This window comes from Dendrobates tinctorius, unplaced genomic scaffold, assembly GCF_039654945.1.
Source record: "Dendrobates tinctorius isolate UK_male_01 unplaced genomic scaffold, ASM3965494v1 ptg000152l, whole genome shotgun sequence".
NCBI classification, from domain to species: domain Eukaryota; kingdom Metazoa; phylum Chordata; class Amphibia; order Anura; family Dendrobatidae; genus Dendrobates; species Dendrobates tinctorius.
The window spans coordinates 2,687,374-2,709,649 of NW_027361819.1; the positions used below are offsets into that span (position 1 = coordinate 2,687,374).

At 41.6% G+C, this 22,276-nt stretch overlaps 1 protein-coding gene across 1 annotated transcript; it reads left to right on the forward strand.

The window, feature by feature from the left end:
* The first annotated feature begins 596 nt into the window (after positions 1-596).
* LOC141050759 (sulfotransferase 1B1-like) lies at positions 597-21,633 on the forward strand. The gene is made up of 6 exons (XM_073547399.1): positions 597-743; positions 9,354-9,449; positions 9,539-9,665; positions 9,742-9,836; positions 11,361-11,541; positions 18,498-21,633. Exons 3-6 carry the CDS (start codon positions 9,599-9,601, stop codon positions 18,608-18,610), a joined length of 456 nt encoding a protein of 151 aa, XP_073403500.1. The 5' UTR covers positions 597-743; positions 9,354-9,449; positions 9,539-9,598; the 3' UTR covers positions 18,611-21,633.
* The last annotated feature ends 643 nt before the right edge of the window (positions 21,634-22,276 follow it).

Consider the following 22,276-nt stretch of genomic DNA (forward strand, 5'->3'; position numbering starts at 1 on the left):
ACTGCCCCTACGTACAAGAATATAGCTACTATAATACTGCTCCTACATACAAGAATATAACTACTATAATACTGCTCCCTATGTACAAGAATATAACTACTATAATACTGCCCCTATGTACAAGAATGTAACTACTATAATACTGCCCCTATATACAAGAATATAACTACTATAATACTGCTCCCTATGTACAAGAATATAACTACTATAATACTGCCCCTATGAAAAAGAATATAACTACTATAATACTTCCCCTATATACAAGAATATAACTACTATAATACTGCCCCTATGTACAAGAATGTAACTACTATAATACTGCCCCTATGTACAAGAATATAACTACTATAATACTGCCCCTATATACAAGAATATAACTACTATAATACTGCTCCTATATACAAGAATGTAACTACTATAATCAGTGGCGGATCTTAATAGGGGCGGATGGGGCAGTCGCCCCGGGCCCAAGGTTTTTTGGGGGCCCAGGGCAGGGGCCAATCCGGTCGGCATGTGTGAGCCGCCGCCGCCGCCCAGTGGCGTAGGAAGGGGGTTGCGGGGGGCGGGCCGCCCCAGGCGGCACGTGTGTGGGGGCGGCGCAGCACGGCAGGAGCAGAAATTCCTCCTCTCTGTGCTGTGGGACTCTGGAGAGAAGCGTGGAGGCGGCCGGCCGAGGCACAGTGAGGAGAGAAGAGGACTGAGTATTAGCAGGACTCAGGAGATTTTGGCAGCGGCTAGCGCAGGTGGGTCACAGGTCACTCACCATTTGGGAGGAGGATGCTCTGCCTCTCCCCAGCCTCCCTCCATGCTCAGTCAGCTGCTGAGCTCTCCCTGCGGGCGGCTTCCTTCCTCAGTGTCATACAGAGTCACTCACACTCACACACACAGCAGCCAGGCAGTCGCAGGCAGCCTGTGTAAGGCTGTGTGCACACACTGCGGAGCTTTTGAAGAGTCTAGACCTCTCAGAAATCATCAACGACTTTAGCACCAAAAAATCTCGCCGAAAAAGTCTGTGAGCAGTTTATGATCTTCAGTGTCAAAAAAAATCCGAGTTTCTAGTCCATTAAGAAACTGTTGCCTGTGCTCATTGCACTTTTCCTGTTAGGCTACCACCCACACAGATATACATCTGTATAGATAAATAATTATGTTGAATTATTGTTTAATATTATGTTTACATGTTCTTACTTGCACTTACATGTGGTACGGTGAATGTAGCCTTATGTTTACCTTGTATGAAGAAATACAGGCCAGTATATACCACATTATATATTTTGACTGTTGATTTTGAGGAATATTTAATATTATTTATATTGTTTGACCATACAATACAATTTCTTGTGAGAAAAAAGTAATTTTTCTTTGTTTTTATGGTCTAATAAATGTTACAATTTGTATACCTAAAAATCAGCATATGCAGTGTTTTTGTGAGAAGAGCCACAAAATTTTGACAGAAAATGTTTTCCTGGGAAGTGGGGTACAGGGGCCCAGGTTTTATAAACAGCCCCGGGCCCATAGTCCACTTAATCCGCCACTGACTATAATACTGCTTCTATGTACAAGAATATAATTACTATAATACTGCCCCTATGTACAAGAATATAACTACTATAATACTGCCCCTATGTACAAGAATATAACTACTATAATACTGCCCCTATGTACAAGAATATAACTACTATAACACTGCCCCTATATACAAGAATATAACTACTATAACACTGCCCCTATGTACAAGAATATAACTACTATAATACTGCTCCTATGAACAAGAATATAACTACTATAATACTGCCCCCTATGTACAAGAATATAAGTACTATAATACTGCCCCTATGTACAAGAATATAACTACTATAATACTGCTCCTATGAACAAGAATATAACTACTATAATACTGCCCCTATGTACAAGAATATAACTACTATAATACTGCACCCATGTACAAGAATATAACTACTATAATACTGCCCCCTATGTACAAGAATATAACTACTATAATACTGCTCCTATGTGCAAGAATATAACTACTATAATACTGCACCCATGTACAAGAATATAACTACTATAATACTGCTACTATGTGCAAGAATATAACTGGTATAATAATGCCCCTATGTACAAGAATATAACTACTATAATACTGCTCCTATATACAAGAATATAACTACTATAATACTGCCCCTATGTACAAGAATATAACTACTATAATACTGCCCCTATGTACAAGAATATAACTACTATAATATTGCCCCTATGTACAAGAATATAACTACTATAATACTGCTCCTATATACAAGAATATAACTACTATAACACTGCCCCTATGTACAAGAATATAACTACTATAATACTGCTCATATGAACAAGAATATAACTACTATAATACTGCCCCCTATGTACAAGAATATAACTACTATAATACTGCCCCTATGTACAAGAATATAACTACTATAATACTGCTCCTATGAACAAGAATATAACTACTATAATACTGCTCCTATGTACAAGAATATAACTACTATAATACTGCCCCCTATGTACAAGAATATAACTACTATGATACTGCCCCCATGTACAAGTATATAACTACTATAATACTGCTCCTATGTACAAGAATATAACTACTATAATACTGCACCCATGTACAAGAATATAACTACTATAATACTGCACCCATGTACAAGAATATAACTACTATAATACTGCCCCCTATGTACAAGTATATAACTACTATGATACTGCCCCTATGTACAAGAATGTAACTACTATAATACTGCTTCTATGCACAAGAATATACCTACTATAATACTGCCCCTATGTACAAGAATGTAACTACTATAATACTGCCTCTATGTACAAGAATATAACTACTATAATACTGCCCCTATGTACAAGAATATAACTACTATAATACTGCCCCTATGTACAAGAATGTAACTAGTATAATACTGCCCCTATGTACAAGAATATAAATACTATAATACTGCCCCTATGTGCAAGAATATAACTAGTATAATACTGCCCCTATGTACAAGAATATAACTACTATAATACTGCCCCTATGTACAAGAATATAACTACTATAATACTGCCCCTATGTACAAGAATATAACTACTATAATACTGCCCCTATGTACAAGAATGTAACTACTATAATACTGTTTCTATGTACAAGAATATAACTACTATAATACTGCCCCTATGTACAAGAATATAACTACTATAATACTGCCCCCTATGTACAAGAATATAAGTACTATAATACTGCCCCTATGTACAAGAATATAACTACTATAATACTGCTCCTATGAACAAGAATATAACTACTATAATACTGCCCCTATGTACAAGAATATAACTACTATAATACTGCACCCATGTACAAGAATATAACTACTATAATACTGCCCCCTATGTACAAGAATATAACTACTATAATACTGCTCCTATGTGCAAGAATATAACTACTATAATACTGCACCCATGTACAAGAATATAACTACTATAATACTGCTACTATGTGCAAGAATATAACTGGTATAATAATGCCCCTATGTACAAGAATATAACTACTATAATACTGCTCCTATATACAAGAATATAACTACTATAATACTGCCCCTATGTACAAGAATATAACTACTATAATACTGCCCCTATGTACAAGAATATAACTACTATAATATTGCCCCTATGTACAAGAATATAACTACTATAATACTGCTCCTATATACAAGAATATAACTACTATAACACTGCCCCTATGTACAAGAATATAACTACTATAATACTGCTCATATGAACAAGAATATAACTACTATAATACTGCCCCCTATGTACAAGAATATAACTACTATAATACTGCCCCTATGTACAAGAATATAACTACTATAATACTGCTCCTATGAACAAGAATATAACTACTATAATACTGCTCCTATGTACAAGAATATAACTACTATAATACTGCCCCCTATGTACAAGAATATAACTACTATGATACTGCCCCCATGTACAAGTATATAACTACTATAATACTGCTCCTATGTACAAGAATATAACTACTATAATACTGCACCCATGTACAAGAATATAACTACTATAATACTGCACCCATGTACAAGAATATAACTACTATAATACTGCCCCCTATGTACAAGTATATAACTACTATGATACTGCCCCTATGTACAAGAATGTAACTACTATAATACTGCTTCTATGCACAAGAATATACCTACTATAATACTGCCCCTATGTACAAGAATGTAACTACTATAATACTGCCTCTATGTACAAGAATATAACTACTATAATACTGCCCCTATGTACAAGAATATAACTACTATAATACTGCCCCTATGTACAAGAATGTAACTAGTATAATACTGCCCCTATGTACAAGAATATAAATACTATAATACTGCCCCTATGTGCAAGAATATAACTAGTATAATACTGCCCCTATGTACAAGAATATAACTACTATAATACTGCCCCTATGTACAAGAATATAACTACTATAATACTGCCCCTATGTACAAGAATATAACTACTATAATACTGCCCCTATGTACAAGAATGTAACTACTATAATACTGTTTCTATGTACAAGAATATAACTACTATAATACTGCCCCTATGTACAAGAATATAACTACTATAATACTGCCCCCTATGTACAAGAATATAACTACTATAATACTGCCCCTATGTACAAGAATATAACTACTATAATACTGCCCCTATGTACAAGAATGTAACTACTATAATACTGCCCCTATGTACAAGAATGTAACTACTATAATACTGCCCCTATGTACAAGAATATAACTACTATAATACTGCCCCCTATGTACAAGAATATAACTACTATAATACTGCCCCTATGTACAAGAATATAACTACTATAATACTGCCCCTATGTACAAGAATGTAACTACTATAATACTGTTTCTATGTACAAGAATATAACTACTATAATACTGCCCCTATGTACAAGAATATAACTACTATAATACTGCCCCCTATGTACAAGAATATAACTACTATAATACTGCCCCTATGTACAAGAATATAACTACTATAATACTGCTCCTATGTACAAGAATATAACTACTATAATACTGCCCCTATGTACAAGAATATAACTACTATAATACTGCCCCTATGTACAAGAATATAACTACTATAATACTGCCCCTATGTACAAGAATGTAACTACTATAATACTGTTTCTATGTACAAGAATATAACTACTACAATACTGCCCCTATGTACAAGAATATAACTACTATAATACTGCTCCTATATAGAAGAATATAACTACTATAATACTGCTCCTATATACAATATAAGTACTATAAAACTGCCCCTATGTACAAGAATATAACTACTATAATACTGTCCCCTATGTACAAGAATATAACTACTATAATACTGCCCCTATGTACAAGAATATAACTACTATAATACTGCCCTCTATGTACAAGAATATAACTACTATAATACTGCCCCTATGTACAAGAATATAACTACTATAATACTGCTCCTATATACAAGAATATAACTACTATAATACTGCTCCTATATACAATATAACTACTATAAAACTGCCCCTATGTACAAGAATATAACTACTATAATACTGTCCCCTATGTACAAGAATATAACTACTATAATACTGCCCCTATGTACAAGAATATAACTACTATAATACTGCCCTCTATGTACAAGAATATAACTACTATAATACTGTCCCTATGTACAAGAATATAACTACTATAATACTGCCGCTATGTATAAGAATATAACTACTATAATACTGCCTCCTATGTACAAGAATATAACTACTATAATACTGCCCCCTATGTACAAGAATATAACTACTATAATACTGCCGCTATGTATAAGAATATAACTACTATAATACTGCCTCCTATGTACAAGAATATAACTACTATAATACTGCCCCTATGTACAAGAATATAACTACTATAATACTGCCCCTATTTACAAGAATATAACTACTATAATACTGCTCCTATGTACAAGAATGACTACTATAATACTACCCCTATGTACAGGAATATAACTACTATAATACTGCTCCTATGTACAAGAATATAACTACTATAATACTGCCCCCTATGTACAAGAATATAACTACTATAATACTGCCCCCTATGTACAAGAATATAACTACTATAATACTGCCGCTATGTATAAGAATATAACTACTATAATACTGCCTCCTATGTACAAGAATATAACTACTATAATACTGCTCCTATGTACAAGAATATAACTACTATAATACTGCCCCCTATGTACAAGAATATAACTACTATAATACTGCCGCTATGTATAAGAAAATAACTACTATAATACTGCCTCCTATGTACAAGAATATAACTACTATAATACTGCTCCTATGTACAAGAATATAACTATTATAATACTGCTATGTACAAGAATATAACTACTATAATACTGCTCCTATGTACAAGAATGACTACTATAATACTGCCTTTATGTACAGGAATATAACTACTATAATACTGCTCCTATGTACAAGAATATAACTACTATAATACTGCTCCTATGTACAAGAATATAACTACTATAATACTGTCCCTATGTACAAGAATAGAACTACTATAATACTGCCGCTATGTATAAGAATATAACTACTATAATACTGCCTCCTATGTACAAGAATATAACTACTATAATACTGCCCCCTATGTACAAGAATATAACTACTATAATACTGCCGCTATGTATAAGAATATAACTACTATAATACTGCCTCCTATGTACAAGAATATAACTACTATAATACTGCCCCTATGTACAAGAATATAACTATAATACTGCCCCTATGTAAAAGAATATAACTACTATAATACTGCTCCTATGTACAAGAATGACTACTATAATACTACCCCTATGTACAGGAATATAACTACTATAATACTGCTCCTATGTACAAGAATATAACTACTATAATACTGCCCCTATGTACAGGAATATAACTACTATAATACTGCACCTATGTACAAGAATATAACTACTATAATACTGTCCCTATGTACAAGAATATAACTACTATAATACTGCCCCCTATGTACAAGAATATAACTACTATAATACTGCCCCCTATGTACAAGAATATAACTACTATAATACTGCCCCATGTACAAGAATATAACTACTATAATACTGTCCTTATGTACAAGAATATAACTACTATAATACTGCCCCTATGTACAAGAATATAACTACTATAATACTGCTCCTATGTACAAGAATATAACTACTATAATACTGCCCCTATGTACAAGAATATAACTACTATAATACTGCCCCCTATGTACAAGAATATAACTACTATAATACTGCCGCTATGTATAAGAATATAACTACTATAATACTGCCTCCTATGTACAAGAATATAACTACTATAATACTGCTCCTATGTACAAGAATATAACTACTATAATACTGCCCCTTATGTACAAGAATATAACTACTATAATACTGCCGCTATGTATAAGAAAATAACTACTATAATACTGCCTCCTATGTACAAGAATATAACTACTATAATACTGCCTCCTATGTACAAGAATATAACTACTATAATACTGCCCCCTATGTACAAGAATATAACTACTATAATACTGCCTCCTATGTACATGAATATAACTACTATAATACTGCTCCTATGTACAAGAATATGACTACTATAATACTGCTCCTATGTACAATAATATGACTGCCATAATAATATTGCCCCTATATTTTGACTATAATAAAAAATTAAAAAAGAAAATCAGATAAATGGTACCTGTGGTTTAAACAAAATTTGTATATATCAATGGTGAAACTATGCAATATATCTCATCGGAGAACAATCTGATTCTTTCTGCAGCTAATTGCCACTTTATACCAACTATCCTGCCTCCTTAACCATTGACTATGCAAAAAAAAAAAAAAACTGCTTGATCAAAGCACCAGCTCACTGAGGTGTCAGGTTACAGCTCTCATTATGAGAGTATAGGGGTGAGGGTGGGGAAAGGAGACAGGAGAGTGATTCATAAGCAGGGACGCACATACTCAGATGCAGCAGCATTCTGGATAATTATGTAGTTTCTCCAAGAACCGGATTCACAGGTACTCAGCTTGGACGTGATGTATAATCTCCAAACTGCTGGTGCTTCTATCTTTCTGCTGTACAAGGAAAGAAGAGCAGGAATCCTTCATTTCTGTTTGCGGTATATGGGAGACATTATAGCAGATGGTCGTCACTCGCTAGGTCAGACACAACTGAAAATAAGAAACATGGCCCGCAGAGGGGGAAAACGGTGAAAATTGCATGATACAAGGCATATAGTGGCCAGAAATTTTATAATTCCTCCTGTAGAAATGCAACTGCCTATTCTATAATAATAATAATCTTTATAAATATGTCACAAACTCACCCGCTGACACGGACGGAGGGAAGCGGCGCACTGCCGGCACACGGCTATCACAGGCACAGTGGGGGCTTATCTTAGTTATCCCACCACTGGTACCATGTGACAAAAAACAGCAAGCTAGTCTTGCCCTAACAATTTATCGCAGGGGGGTATTTTGGATGTCCCACCACTGCTAACAATCTTCCACACGCTGCGGGGATTTATGTATATCCCACTTTTCAGTTCGACTTTGGAACTCGCAGCTCTCCGGCACCCCCCCCTTATCCTCAGGTCAGTCAGGGAACTACACCTAGGATAGTAGCCGGACGGGCTGCTTGTTGTGCACGGGTGATTAGGCCGCTGCAGTGAGGGAATTATCAATGCTTTGGCCGCAGCCATGCAATCAGCATATAAAACCCTTCCGTCACTGCCAGCTAGCCCAACCAACCAAGACACACCACGCCGCCACCAGCTACAGATTTCTCTGCTTAACTTATAAACTTAATAGAGGGGTTCGAAGCCAACCCAATCAGTAGCGTAATTATCTTAAAGGCACGTGTTCGTTTTTAGAGCATGAAGACAGACTAATAAGTTTTATAATTTATTCCCAAAAAGGTGGGCAGTGATTTCACAGATAAACGATGTTACAAAGTTGAGAAATTAGATATGTACAATGCAAATATAAAATAAAAGGGATGAAGATAGAGGTTAACACTTCCAGTTGCTTAGATGGTCCTAGGCTAACCATGTGGGGAGAAGGCGCCTTTTCTATCCTAAAAAGTTACCTGAAATGATAGGTATACTCTAATACCTTTTAGGAGGACATTAGTTATTTTTAATTTTTCTGCCAAAAGTTCCCTTAATATAAAGTTTTCTTTTATTTTTTAGGGTCTCAGCTTTTAGATTCTCTCCCTTCTCCTCGGGTGATTAAAACCCATCTACCAGTATCCCTCTTTCCTAAGTCATTGTGGGAAAATAACTAAGGTATTGGACCTGTCCATTATTCCCTTATACATACTGATCCCTCCACTTGCTCCATTTTTAAATATTCATTTCTTTGTGTCTTTTATCAGATTATCTATGTGGCGAGGAATCCTAAAGATGTGGCCGTGTCATTTTATGATTTCGGTAAGATGAACCAACTCCATCCGGAGCCGGGACCCTGGGAGGAATATGTCGAGGAGTTTATTCAAGTAAACTGTGAGACCCCATAGTGGAATAGTCGCTCATTCTTTATGTACTGGTCACTGACATAGAGTTTTCCTGTTTGTCCTAGTGGGATCTGGCCAATGGGGTGCGCATGTCAAAGAGTTTTGGTCCCTAAAACAAGAAAGAAACATCCTTTATATTCTCTATGAAGATATGTTGGAGGTAAGACTTCTCTACTTAGTACTTCTAGAAGGCCACAAGTAGGAATGAATAGTGTTTACTACTCTCACTTCATCATCTTGGTGCACTGGGTTTCTACAAGAGGAATCTTTAAGGGAATGTAATGTAAAAAATATATATATTTATTAAATGTGAAACTTTATCATTTATGTTTATTTAGTTTTTAAATTGCAGAAAATCTAAAACATTAAATGAAAATTGTTGATATTTTCCTCTATTATACACTAGAGGGAGCAGCTGATCACATTTTTTTCTCGCCTCGCTCTGCAATTCCCAAAAGGAGGGGAGAGGATATGGTTTGGAATCACTGTACAGTCTAATTTTGCTGATGACGATACTGTGATACGTATGTGCGGCCAGGACGTCTCCTACGTTGTCGGTGCATGTGTCACTGCCCACCAGAGCTTGTGAGCATCACGGTAGTCAGAAGCGACTGGCTAGCGTTGAAGGACCGTTACCTGGAACGGTGTCTCCCTGTGATTGAGTTCAAGGTTACTCACAATCTCCAGCTAGCAGTGCCCCTGTTTACCACCATACTGACCAAGACCTGTATAGGTTGGAGCTATGAAAATGACATGTCCTGGTCAGGGGAGCCTGACAAACCAAGCTAGGTTCCAATACATTCGGGAAACATACATGATGATTGCCATTTTCCCTTGTTTCCAGCACTGTGCCGGTCCTCTTCTCACTCACTTGACGGAAATTCCAACTCTCTGGGATCACACTGTGCTCTGTGTGAACCAGGGCTGTGGAGTCGGAACCCATTTTGGTGGAGTCGGAGCCATGGAAATTGAGGAGTTGGAGTAGGAGGTTTGGCTTACCGACTCCACAGCCCTGGTGTGGAGCGTAATTCACTTTTACAGCGACTCCATAGGTTTACATTGTTAAAGCGACTTCCGGCTGACAGTGTCACCTGGCGACAATTAAAGGGGATATCCGGGACTTTCTGAAAAACAAAAAATGTGCATAAGTACTAACAGGCAGGTAGGTGCTACTGGCCAACCTGTTGTGCACGGCGCTGTTCTTTCCTCGCACAGATCCTGCCAGGGATTCAGCTGCCTCTGCTGACGTCACTATGATTGACAGCCGGGTTCCGACTGCCTGTCAATTAGAATGAGGAAGTACCGTCCAATCGACAGAGCAGAGGAGAAGCAGCAGCCACTGTCGATGTAACGCCAACAGAAGCAACTGAAACCCCGGCAGGAGCGGTCTGTGACCTCTCTGTGCCGGGGAAGAACGGCACCGTGCACTACAGGCAGGTAGTTAGCATCTACCTGCCCGTTAGCACTTAGGAACATTTTTTGTTTTTTTCAGAAAGTCCCGGATATACCATTTAAGTGAGAAGAGGACCAGAGCGGAGCTGGAAACTGGGGAAGATGGCGATCAGTAAGTATATACTTATACTACATTTGATACACTTTTCATCAGGATTAGGGAATAAAAACTTTCATGGGAGCGCTTCTTTCCTATACACTTAAATATTTGTTCATCTCTTTTTTTAAACAGAACCCAAAACGGGAGATCCGGAAAGTAATGAAGTTTCTGGGAAAAGACCTCTCGGATGATGACCTGGAGAGGATTTGTCTACACACTTCTTTTAAGGCTATGAAAGAGAACCCAACAACAAACTACACCACTATCCCCTCTTCCATCTTGGACCAGTCGGCCTCTCCATTTATGAGGAAAGGTACAACACTGCCACCTGGTGGCTGCAAGAACAACTGTGTTTTCAGTCACTGCAGTAGTGATTATATTAGATGAATTTACTTATTTTTCGCACTTATATAGCGCCATTAATTCCACAGTGCATTACAGATATCATCATGTATAAACTATATTATGAAGTAGAATTTCATAGACAGCAGGGCTGGACATAACATTTTTAGCAGTCAGTTTTCGGAAACAATTTAGTCAGTGGAGTGGTAATGTTAACCTTTATAATCATGGACAGAAACCCAAATCGCCTTAAAGTCTAGGCCAGTTGCCAGTTTCTTCAGCGCAATGGCTAGTAAGCATTCTTACTCTGTGGAGATATATATCACACTTACAGGACTATGTATCAATGCTAAAGTACAATTTGTGAGAATCATGTGGGAATAGTGGATGAGGGCAGGTATATCTCGCCCAGATTCCTTTCCTATGTGGCCTAGTCTGGTCAGTATCTCACCTGCTTGCTAATGAATAATGGGAGGTGGATATAAAAGGATGCCCGGTGGTTGTGTGAGTGTCTCAGCCTGGGAACACAGAGAGCCTGTCTGTGTGAGAAACACATGTGAGTGGAAGCAGTGCCCACTGCAACTGTGGTTTGGCTGGACGGGAGAAGCCCGCCAGTTGGTAGTTAGGTTGTCCATTGTTTAGTTAGTGCCGGACAGGCAAGGATTTGTTTTATGTTTTATTTCCTTTTGCATTGCTTTCACCGTTAATAAACCTGACCCAGGGTCAGTTACACCCGAATCCCAGCTCTGCGCGTGAGTTTCATACTGAATGCACGTGACCTTTGACCCCAGCAAAGGCGATCCCGGAGTGTTTTATCACATTGTGGTGGAGAACGCGGGCATCACGTTGCAAGCATGAGCATGGAGGACGTGGTGAAAGCGCTGGTACAGTCCACCGCCGTCCAGCAAGAAGCTAATCGGGTGATGATGGCCCAGCTGAAGGAGTTGGTGGACATGGCAGTTACCGATCGTTCGCTTCTCCAGCAGGTGGCGCAGCGCTTGGCAAGCTTACCTGAGCTTAACCTGGAAGCCGAGTCGAGAGTGATTCACGTGAGTCGGTACTGGCAGAAGATGACGACCGAAGATGACGTCGAGGCATACCTGACCACGTTTGAACGGACGGCGGTGAGAGAAAAATGGCCGAAGGCAAGATGGGCCGGCCTGATTGCCCCGTTTCTTTCCGGTGAGGCCCAAAAGGCTTATTATGACTTAGAGCCTGAAGCCGCGCAGGACTTTGACAAACTGAAAGCCGAGATCTTGGCCCGGCTGGGAGTGACGACCGCTGTCCGTGCACAGAGAGTGCATCAATGGACTTATCAACCAGATAAACCACCGCGGTCCCAGATGTTCGACCTGATCCACGTAACAAAGAAGTGGCTACAACCCGAGGTGTTGACAGCGCCAGAGATAATCCAGAGAGTCGTCACGGACAAGTACCTGAGAGCTCTACCGCCAGCCCTGAGGAAGTGGGTAAGCCATGGAAATCCTACGACGGCAGATCAACTGGTGGATCTGGTTGAACGTTACTCCGTGGCGGAAGGACTCCGAGACGACGCTACCCCACCTCGTTCTTCATCATCTCCACGTGGAACCGGTAAGACTGTTCCAGGGAGTAGGGGAGATGGAAAAATCCCTAAGACAGTGGGGGAGGAAAACGGGACTGCCCGCACTGCGAGGCCGAGAGTAACGAACTATGGTCTAAGCAAGGGGCCCGTTAGGTGTTTCCGCTGCCAAGAGATGGGACATATTGCTGCGAACTGTCCGCTCACTACTGAACCCATGCAGTGCGACGTCACAGACTCTAAAAACCGCATGTCTATGGTTGCACGGGTAGTGAGTGTGAATGCCGGTCAAAAGGATGCGGAAAAACACTTGTGTGATTTAACTGTTGATGGCAAAAAGGTGGTGGCATTGTTAGACTCGGGAAGTGTGGTGACTCTGGTGAAGGCCAGTCTGGTGTCAGCCCCGACTGGACCATCAGACAAATTTTCTGTAACGTGTGTGCATGGATACACCTGTTCGTACCTCACCACGGTCATATGCATTACTACTTCCTATGGGTCTGTGCAACATAAAGTGGGACTCGTCCCGGCGTTGTTGCATGATGTTATCCTGGGCCGGGATTTTCCCCACTTCTGGCAATTGTGGGAGAATCAGTTGATGCCCTCGGGTAATAGTGTACATGATTCTTCTCCCAGGGAGCGTGTGGGTCCCGAACCCCTGGAAGAGGTCTCCCCGGAAGACTCGGGGGAAGAGTCTGCGGGAAATGACCTGCAGTTCCCGTTTTCAGTCATGGCGGGTGATAATGAGGAGACCGGGGAAGAGGAGGAGGCTGACAGCCGTCCACCTCCCCGTTTGCCGGATTTAGAAGTTCAGAAAGATGACTTCCAAAGCGAGCAAATAAAGGATCCTACCCTTTCTCAGGCTAGGACAAATGTGAAAGTGATAAATGGGGTACCCGTAGAACCTGGCTCTAGGCTGGCATATCCTTACATGGTTCTGGAGAATGATTTACTCTATCAGATAGAGAAAAAGGGGGAAGATACGGTGCAACTATTAGTCGTGCCAAAACCCTACCGGCGGCAGGTGCTGGACCTGGCCCACGGACATGTGATGGGAAGTCACCTGGGAGTCCAGAAAACCACCGAAAGGATATTACACTGTTTTGTTTGGCCAGGCATGCATCACGATATTCGAGTATATTGTGAGTCTTGTCCTGACTGCCAAGCCTCTGCACCTAAGCCCCGGTTCTGTAGCCCTTTTGTACCCCTACCTATTATTGAAGTCCCGTTTGAGAGGATTGGGATGGATTTAGTTGGGCCCCTTCCACGGTCTGCACGTGGACACCAACATATCCTGGTCATCTTGGATTATGCCACTCGTTACCCGGAGGCCATCCCTTTGCGTAACACGGCCAACAAGATTGCCAAGGAGCTGGTGCATGTGTTTAGTCGGGTCGGTATACCAAAACAGATACTCACCGACCAGGGGACCCCCTTTATGTCCAGGATAATGAAGGAGCTCTGCCGATTGTTACAAATCGAACCGTTACGCACATCCGTGTATCACCCTCAAACAGACGGGTTGGTTGAACGGTTCAATAAAACTCTGAAGCAGATGCTGAGAAAGGTGATAGACAAGGATGGGAAGAACTGGGACTATTTACTTCCGTATTTGCTTTTTGCCTTCAGGGAAGTACCCCAGTCTTCCACGGGATTCTCGCCTTTCGAGTTATTGTACGCCCGACGTCCTCGCGGACTGTTAGACGTTGCAAAAGAAACCTGGGAGGGTCAGGTCACTCCATTTAAAACAGTGATAGATCACGTCACACAAATGCAGGACCGTATTGCGGCTGTTATGCCTATCGTCAAAGAACACATGATACAGGCTCAAGGAGCCCAAAAAAGAATCTATGATAGGGGCGCCAAGATCCGTACGTTTGCACCCGGAGATAGGGTGTTGATCCTGGTCCCCACGGTGGACAGTAAGTTCCTGGCAAAGTGGCAGGGCCCCTTTGAGATCAAGGAAAGAGTTGGTGAAGTAAACTACAAAGTATACCAGGCAGGTAAACGGAAACCTGAACAGATTTATCATGTAAATCTGATAAAGCCCTGGAAGGATCGGTCTGCCTTGTCAGCGGAGCTGGCCCGTCCTGTCTGCTCGCATACCGTACCGGAGGTACGGGTTGCAGAGACTCTCTCGGAGCGGCAAAAGACTGAGGTCAGGCAGTTTCTACTTCACAACCAAAAGTTTTTCTCAGAAAAACCCGGGCAGTCTATGCTAATGAAACATGACATCGTAACGGAACCTGGTGTCACAGTTCACGTAAAACCCTACCGAATCCTGGAAGCGCGCCGTGAAGCCGTTTCCCTTGAAGTGAAGGCAATATTAGAGTTAGGAGTCATTGAGGAATCGCACAGTGCGTGGTCCAGCCCGATTGTGCTAATTCCTAAACCGGACGACACCATCCGGTTCTGCAATGACTTCAGGAAACTGAATGCGGTCTCAAAATTTGATGCCTACCCTATGCCCCGGGTCGACGAGTTAATAGATCGGTTAGGAAAAGCCCAGTATATTACGACCCTAGACCTGACAAAGGGGTATTGGCAGATCCCTTTGGCGGAGGCTGCCAGAGAAAAGACGGCATTTGCTACGCCAGAAGGTCTATTTCAGTATGTGTATATGCCGTTTGGACTGCACGGGGCACCGGCGACCTTCCAGAGACTGATGGATCGAGTCTTGAGGCCACATAGGCGGTACGCTTCGGCCTATTTGGATGACATTGTCATTTACAGCTTGGACTGGGAGACTCATCTCCAGAAAGTACAAGCTGTGATTGACGACCTGTGGGAGGCAGGTCTAACCGCGAACACCAAGAAATGTCACATCGGGCTAGAAGAAGCCCGGTATTTGGGGTATGTAATTGGGAGGAGTGTTGTTAAACCCCAGGTTGATAAGATTCAGGCGGTTCAGGACTGGCCACAACCTGTCAACAAGAAGCAGGTGCAAGCCTTCCTGGGGATCGCCGGCTATTATCGCCGGTTCATACCCAATTTTGCAGCCATCGCTACCCCCCTGACGGATCTTACAAAAGGGAAAGACTCCGTCATGATTAAATGGAGTTTAGCGGCTGAAGAAGCCTTCCATAGCCTAAAACGGGCACTTTGCTCTCAGCCCGTACTGGTGACTCCGGACTTCCGCAGTGAGTTTGTGGTACAAACGGATGCCTCTGATACCGGTATCGGGGCCGTACTCTCACAAGTGAGGGACGGGGTGGAACACCCAGTCCTCTATCTCAGCAGGAAGCTGAATAAACACGAGCAAAGGTATGCAGTCGTAGAAAAAGAGTGCCTCGCCATTAAGTGGGCTCTAGAGGCCCTCAAATATTACCTGGTGGGCCGAAAGTTCAGGCTGATCACTGACCATGCCCCTCTCAAGTGGATGCACTTGAACAAGGAACGGAATAGCCGGGTGACCCGGTGGTTCCTTGCCCTGCAGGCCTATACTTTTACGGTGGAGCACCGCCCAGGGGTACAGATGGGGAATGCAGATGCCCTGTCCCGAGTGCACTGTTTGGCGGGTGTCATTGCTCGACCAGAGTGGTCTGAGCAGAGGGGGGGGGATATGTGAGAATCATGTGGGAATAGTGGATGAGGGCAGGTATATCTCACCCAGATTCCTTTCCTATGTTGCCTAGTCTGGTCAGTATCGCACCTGCTTGCTAATGAATAATGGGAGGTGGATATAAAAGGATGCCAGGTGGTTGTGTGAGTGTCTCAGCCTGGGAACACAGAGAGCCTGTCTGTGTGAGAGACACACGTGAGTGGAAGCAGTGCCCACTGCAACTGTGGTTTGGCTGGACGGGAGAAGCCCGCCAGTTGGTAGTTAGGTTGTCCATTGTTTAGTTAGTGCCGGACAGGCAAGGATTTGTTTTATGTTTTATTTCCTTTTGCATTGCTTTCACCATTAATAAACCTGACCCAGGGTCAGTTATACACGAATCCCAGCTCTGCGCCTGAGTTTCATGCTGAATGCACGTGACCTTTGACCCCAGCAAAGGCGATCCCGGAGTGTTTTATCACAAATTGCACATAAAAATCGAGCCTCTGCTGCTCACTTGAGTGCTTGAAAAAGCTACTGCGAAACGCGCGTCGGGATTGTGCCGGGCTCCTTGGTATATCCACTCACACATTATGGGTAAGCGTATGCATGCAGGATTTTACAACCCTGTATTATCTGCTATATCACGAGGATATGTAAAGACGATGTTCTGCAGCAGGATTTACACGGTCTGATCTCTACCATGTGCATCTTGACAGCACAGTCACATCTGAACTGCTTACACATTACTGGCAGTGATGCACATGTGTCTCGGTGATCAGACTTCTTCTTAAAGGGGTTGTCCACTACTTTAATTTGCCCCCCCCCGCCAATGTATCCCCCCGGGGCCCCCAATGAATTTTGTAAATACCTCATGTTGCCTATACTGCCTGTGAGCGGTGCTGTCGCTGTCAGCTCACAGGCAGCACGTGACCCCCGGCTGCAGCCGGCTCTTGCTTCTGCTGATGTCCCGACAAGTGCTGGCAGCAACCGGGGGTCCCTCTTCCTCCTTCCGCGCTGGCTGCCAGGTTGTGGGCGGGGTTATCCCCCCGCGTCACACCCATCATCCACAGCGCCCATTCACTGAGAAAGCGCGTGGTGGATGCTGGGTGTGCCGCGGGGGCAACCCCGCAGCCACCGCGGGGACCCAGCGCTGAGTCACGCCTCACTTCTCGTGACGTCAGTGCTGGATCACGTGACGCCTGTGAGCGCTGCTCACAGGCAGTATAGGCAACATAAGGTATTTACAAATTTCATTAGGGGCCCAGGGGGGATACATTGGGGGGTTAATTTAAAGTAGTGGACAACCCCTTTAACTACCATAATGATGTTGGTTACCATGATTACATCTGTACCATTAGATATACCTCAGACCCATGCTTTATACTAGGGTTTTCTGTCCTTGTTACTACTGTTGTCTATACTGTTCTAATGGTGATTTTACCAGTATGTACAAAAAAGTGATTAATAAAGATTTTTTTATATATATTTTATAGCACTCCATTCTTTTTGGGGTTTCCTGTTATACAGGAGTATAAAATACTTGATGAATTTAATAGGCTCCCAACCACGTGGCATTAATACAATGTGGGGCTGCAGTTGTTGTTTCATTACTGCATTGTAGCTATTATCTTTTTTTTTTTTTCTTGCATTCAACCAAAATATATTTTCCCACCAAATATGCCAGTGCATCCAAATTTATATAAAGAGGGTGTACTGCGACGTTTCTGGAAAACTCTGTTGTGGATATTTCCAGCTCTGTCTACACAGCAATATCTCACTAGTATCTTAGGGACTGAATTAAGAGCACTGTTGTTTTTTCCCTCAGGAATCTGTGGGGATTGGAAAAACCACTTCACTGCGTCTCAGAGCGAGAAGTTTGATGAGTATTATCAGAAACAAATGTCCGGCACCGATCTGTCTTTCCGCTTCTTGGTTTGAAGCAACTCAAGAACACTTTACACTCTCAGCCTGGCCGCGGACGGTCTAAATGGAGCTAGCGATAGGAAGCCACAAATCTTATTAACTGGTGCTCCTACATCTGAGTATGAGTCGTAAGGTTTCCATAGACTAAAGCTGATGAAAAGCCATAATCAACGATAAGGATGAAATTTACCTATAAGCAATCCTTTTATCAGACGGCTGACACACTCAACTCATCTGGAAAGAAGTCGGCTACTTGTGAAGTTTTCAGATGGTTGGAATGAACATGTTTTGTTGTAATGAGAGATGTTTTAGTCAACCCGTTCCCAGAAACCTGTTGTCAGCAAAAATGTATGACCAGGTTTAATGACGAATAGGAACTAAAAACGCTATGGACATCAGCAAACTGATCCAATCATTCATTCAACCAACTTGTAGCTTATATGTATGGCTAACTTTAGAAAAGTTACACCCCATGAAACCTGCCAGATTAGTGGCTGCACGAACCTATGACCCCTCCATATCAGCTAAGACATGAAGGAAGACCCTTATACCCATCAAAGCCCCATGAGGAATCGTACATGGAAAAGTAATGTATCGCTCCTGATACAAATAACAATTAGTGTCCAATTATTTGGTCGGCTTGTCTTTGATTATTAGGGATAAAGACCTGGGAGTCAATGTTATGGAAGGAATGATATCGTGTAAATTAGTAAGACTGGGTACGAAAAAAAGTGCTGCAGATTGATACTACCAAAGAGGGACAGATCACGTCATAAAGATGCTGGTACGGCGTTGTGAATAAAAAAAAAACCCTTATCTTTGTCATACTTGATTCCGAGCTTTCCTTTGTCCCCCACATTCGATCACTGGCTCGCTCTTGTTATCTGCACCTCAAAAACATTTCTAGAATTCGACCTTTTCTTACTTTTGACTCTGCAAAAACTCTTACTGTTTCTCTTATTCATTCTCGTCTGGACTATTGTAACTCTCTTCTAATCGGTCTCCCTCTTACCAAACTCTCCCCCCTCCAATCTGTCTTGAATGCAGCTGCCAGGATCATATTCCTCGCCAATCGTTACACCGATGCCTCTACCTTGTGCCAGTCATTACACTGGCTACCCATCCACTCCAGAATCCTGTACAAACTTATTACCCTCACCCACAAAGCCCTCCATGGCTCAGCACCACCCTACATCTCCTCCCTTGTTTCAGTATACCATCCTACCCGCGCCCTCCGTTCTGCTGATGACCTGAGGTTAGCATCCTCAATAATCAGAACCTCCCACTCCCGTCTTCAAGACTATACACGTGCTGCGCCAATTCTTTGGAATGCACTTCCCAGGTCAATACGATTAGTCCCCAATCCCCACAATTTTAAGCGTGTCCTGAAAACACATTTATTCAGACTGGCCTATCGCCTCAACACATTAACCTAATCTATCCCTGTGTGGCACAGCCAAAAGTTTTACCATAACCAGGTTCCCCGCATCATGTTCCCACATGCTTTATGCAACCATTAGCCCTATGCATCAGTACTGTTACACACTTAACATTATGGCTGGTCCATACAATCAGGGCAACTGTTACCACCCACCTTTCGTGTCTCCCCTTTTTTCCTCATAGACTGTAAGCTTGCGAGCAGGACCCTCATTCCTCTTGGTATCTGTTATGATCTGTGATTATTGTTATGCTGTAATGTCTATTGTCTGTACAAGTCCCCTCTGAAATGTAAAGTGCTGCGGAATATGTCAGCGCTATAGAAATAAAATGTATTATTATTATAATAATATCTTTGTTGTAGAAGCGATTTGTTCCAGCAGCGTAGCCCACCTAACGCGTTTTATCCCACTGACAACCTAGATAGATAGAAAATTAGGAAGGGGAAAGGGAAATTTGTGCTCACCAAAATAGTCCTGTAAGCCGGTCGTGCCTAGGGATCAAATGGCTGACCACCATGTGTTGCAAACATGAAAAGAGAAGGAAGATCCGGCACTGGAGACTTGATAAAATCCACGATGAGTTTTATTCACATAATTTCATGATAAAACCATAAAGGGGAAAACAGACCCCCACGCCTGACGCGTTTCGAACCTTACACCAGGTTCTTCCTCAGAGACATCAAGTCTCCAGTGCCGGATCTTCCTTCTCTTTTCAACCTAGATAGATAGTTGAACACTATTTGGACCATCATCAAAGCTTTAACCCAACTTTTTAAGATAGTTGAATGGCAAACTTCCGGCTTACAAGTACTAAAACAGTGGATAAGTTCACCGCCCGGACCACTAGATATAGATCAGCCTCTCCGCTGTAAGTCAGGGCACAGGTGAACAATGCAGTTATATAACCTTCTAAGTCAGACACAAAAGATAAATATATCCATGTCTCTGAGAGAATGAGGAACTGGAAACCCCTTTATGGAGGAAAATCCCCTCTCTCTTTTTCCTTGTGAATTCTGCTAAGAAAAATGTTTTTACTAAAATTATTTTATTAACCAATTTTTAAAGTATTGGCACAATACAATGGGTCTATTTATATTTTACAGATTTCCATAGTGTTCTCTTGTTGCCCTGTATCATTCTGTGTATTCCCCATATTGTTTGGAGTCTCAATTACCTTCCAAAAGTCTGATAATTGAATTAGCTCACTTACTGTCTGCAGCCTGACTGTATCTATGCCTCTTACTGAACCCCCTATAGTGCCTTTTTCCCCAAGGCACCTTTGTCTGGTCTGGGAGGCCTGAAAACCGCCCCAACCTGTCTGACTACCCCTGGACATAAGGAGGGGGCTGGGGAGGACAGGAGCTGTACAAGTCAGACCCTGTGTGGTGATGATCATGTGAAGACAGCACGTCAGAGAGAAAGGGAAGCATATGGACCCATTTTATCCTCTGTCTGCTGGATTATTGGACTCTCATCTCCTTGGACATTCATCCTGTTACTGAACTGCATCCGTGTTCTGGACTATTGTATCCTCAGTGTGGTGGATTGTTTATGGACCTTTTAGTTTTGCCTATAATAAAGGTCTTGGGATTGTTCACACTTCCCTCGCTCTGTTGATTGTGTGGTATCGGAGAAGGACCCCGTGACAGGGTCATTTGTGAAATCCTTGACTATGAGAAGCCGGGTTAGCTAAATCAAGAACATACCGTAATACATGTCAAAGAAACTTATCATATCCTGATGGAGTCAAATTCCATTTTTCTGTCATGATTGTACGCAAAATACAGCAGTGTTGCAGCAAATACAATCCACAAATTGTTTTGCATGTACGAGAGAAAAGAAAGGGCTTTCACCTGTACAAACCACATAGTACAAACAGCATCACAAAACCACAGTAAAGAACAAATTCACACATCAATTTATAATGTCATGCTCAAAAAAAAAATTTCACAAAAACGACATATGAACAAGCCCAAACAACAAAGGAAAAAATCGAGACAGAGCCTAGACGTGTGAATGGGGCCTTACTCAGATTAAGGGCTCTTCAGACACTCGATTTTTCCACATGCGAAAAAAAGGACACATTATTCAGATCAGACTCTGATCAGAGTGTGGTACATGGGTCATCCACTTTTCACGTATGTGGAGAAATTTTTTTAAAAAAAAATTCCCCCCCTTCACCATTCAGACAGTCTATGAAACTCAGACCGCACTCAGATTTTTTCGCGGACCCATTGACTTG

Excerpts from the sequence above, each read along its gene's own strand:
- LOC141050759 (XM_073547399.1), top strand. The coding sequence starts at position 9,599 with ATGAACCAACTCCATCCGGAGCCGGGACCCTGGGAGGAATATGTCGAG. Across the intron at positions 9,666-9,741 it reads GGAGTTTATTCAAGTAAACT|TGGGATCTGGCCAATGGGGT; the intron begins GTGAGACCCCAT and ends TGTTTGTCCTAG. Across the intron at positions 11,542-18,497 it reads CTCTCCATTTATGAGGAAAG|GAATCTGTGGGGATTGGAAA; the intron begins GTACAACACTGC and ends TTTTTCCCTCAG.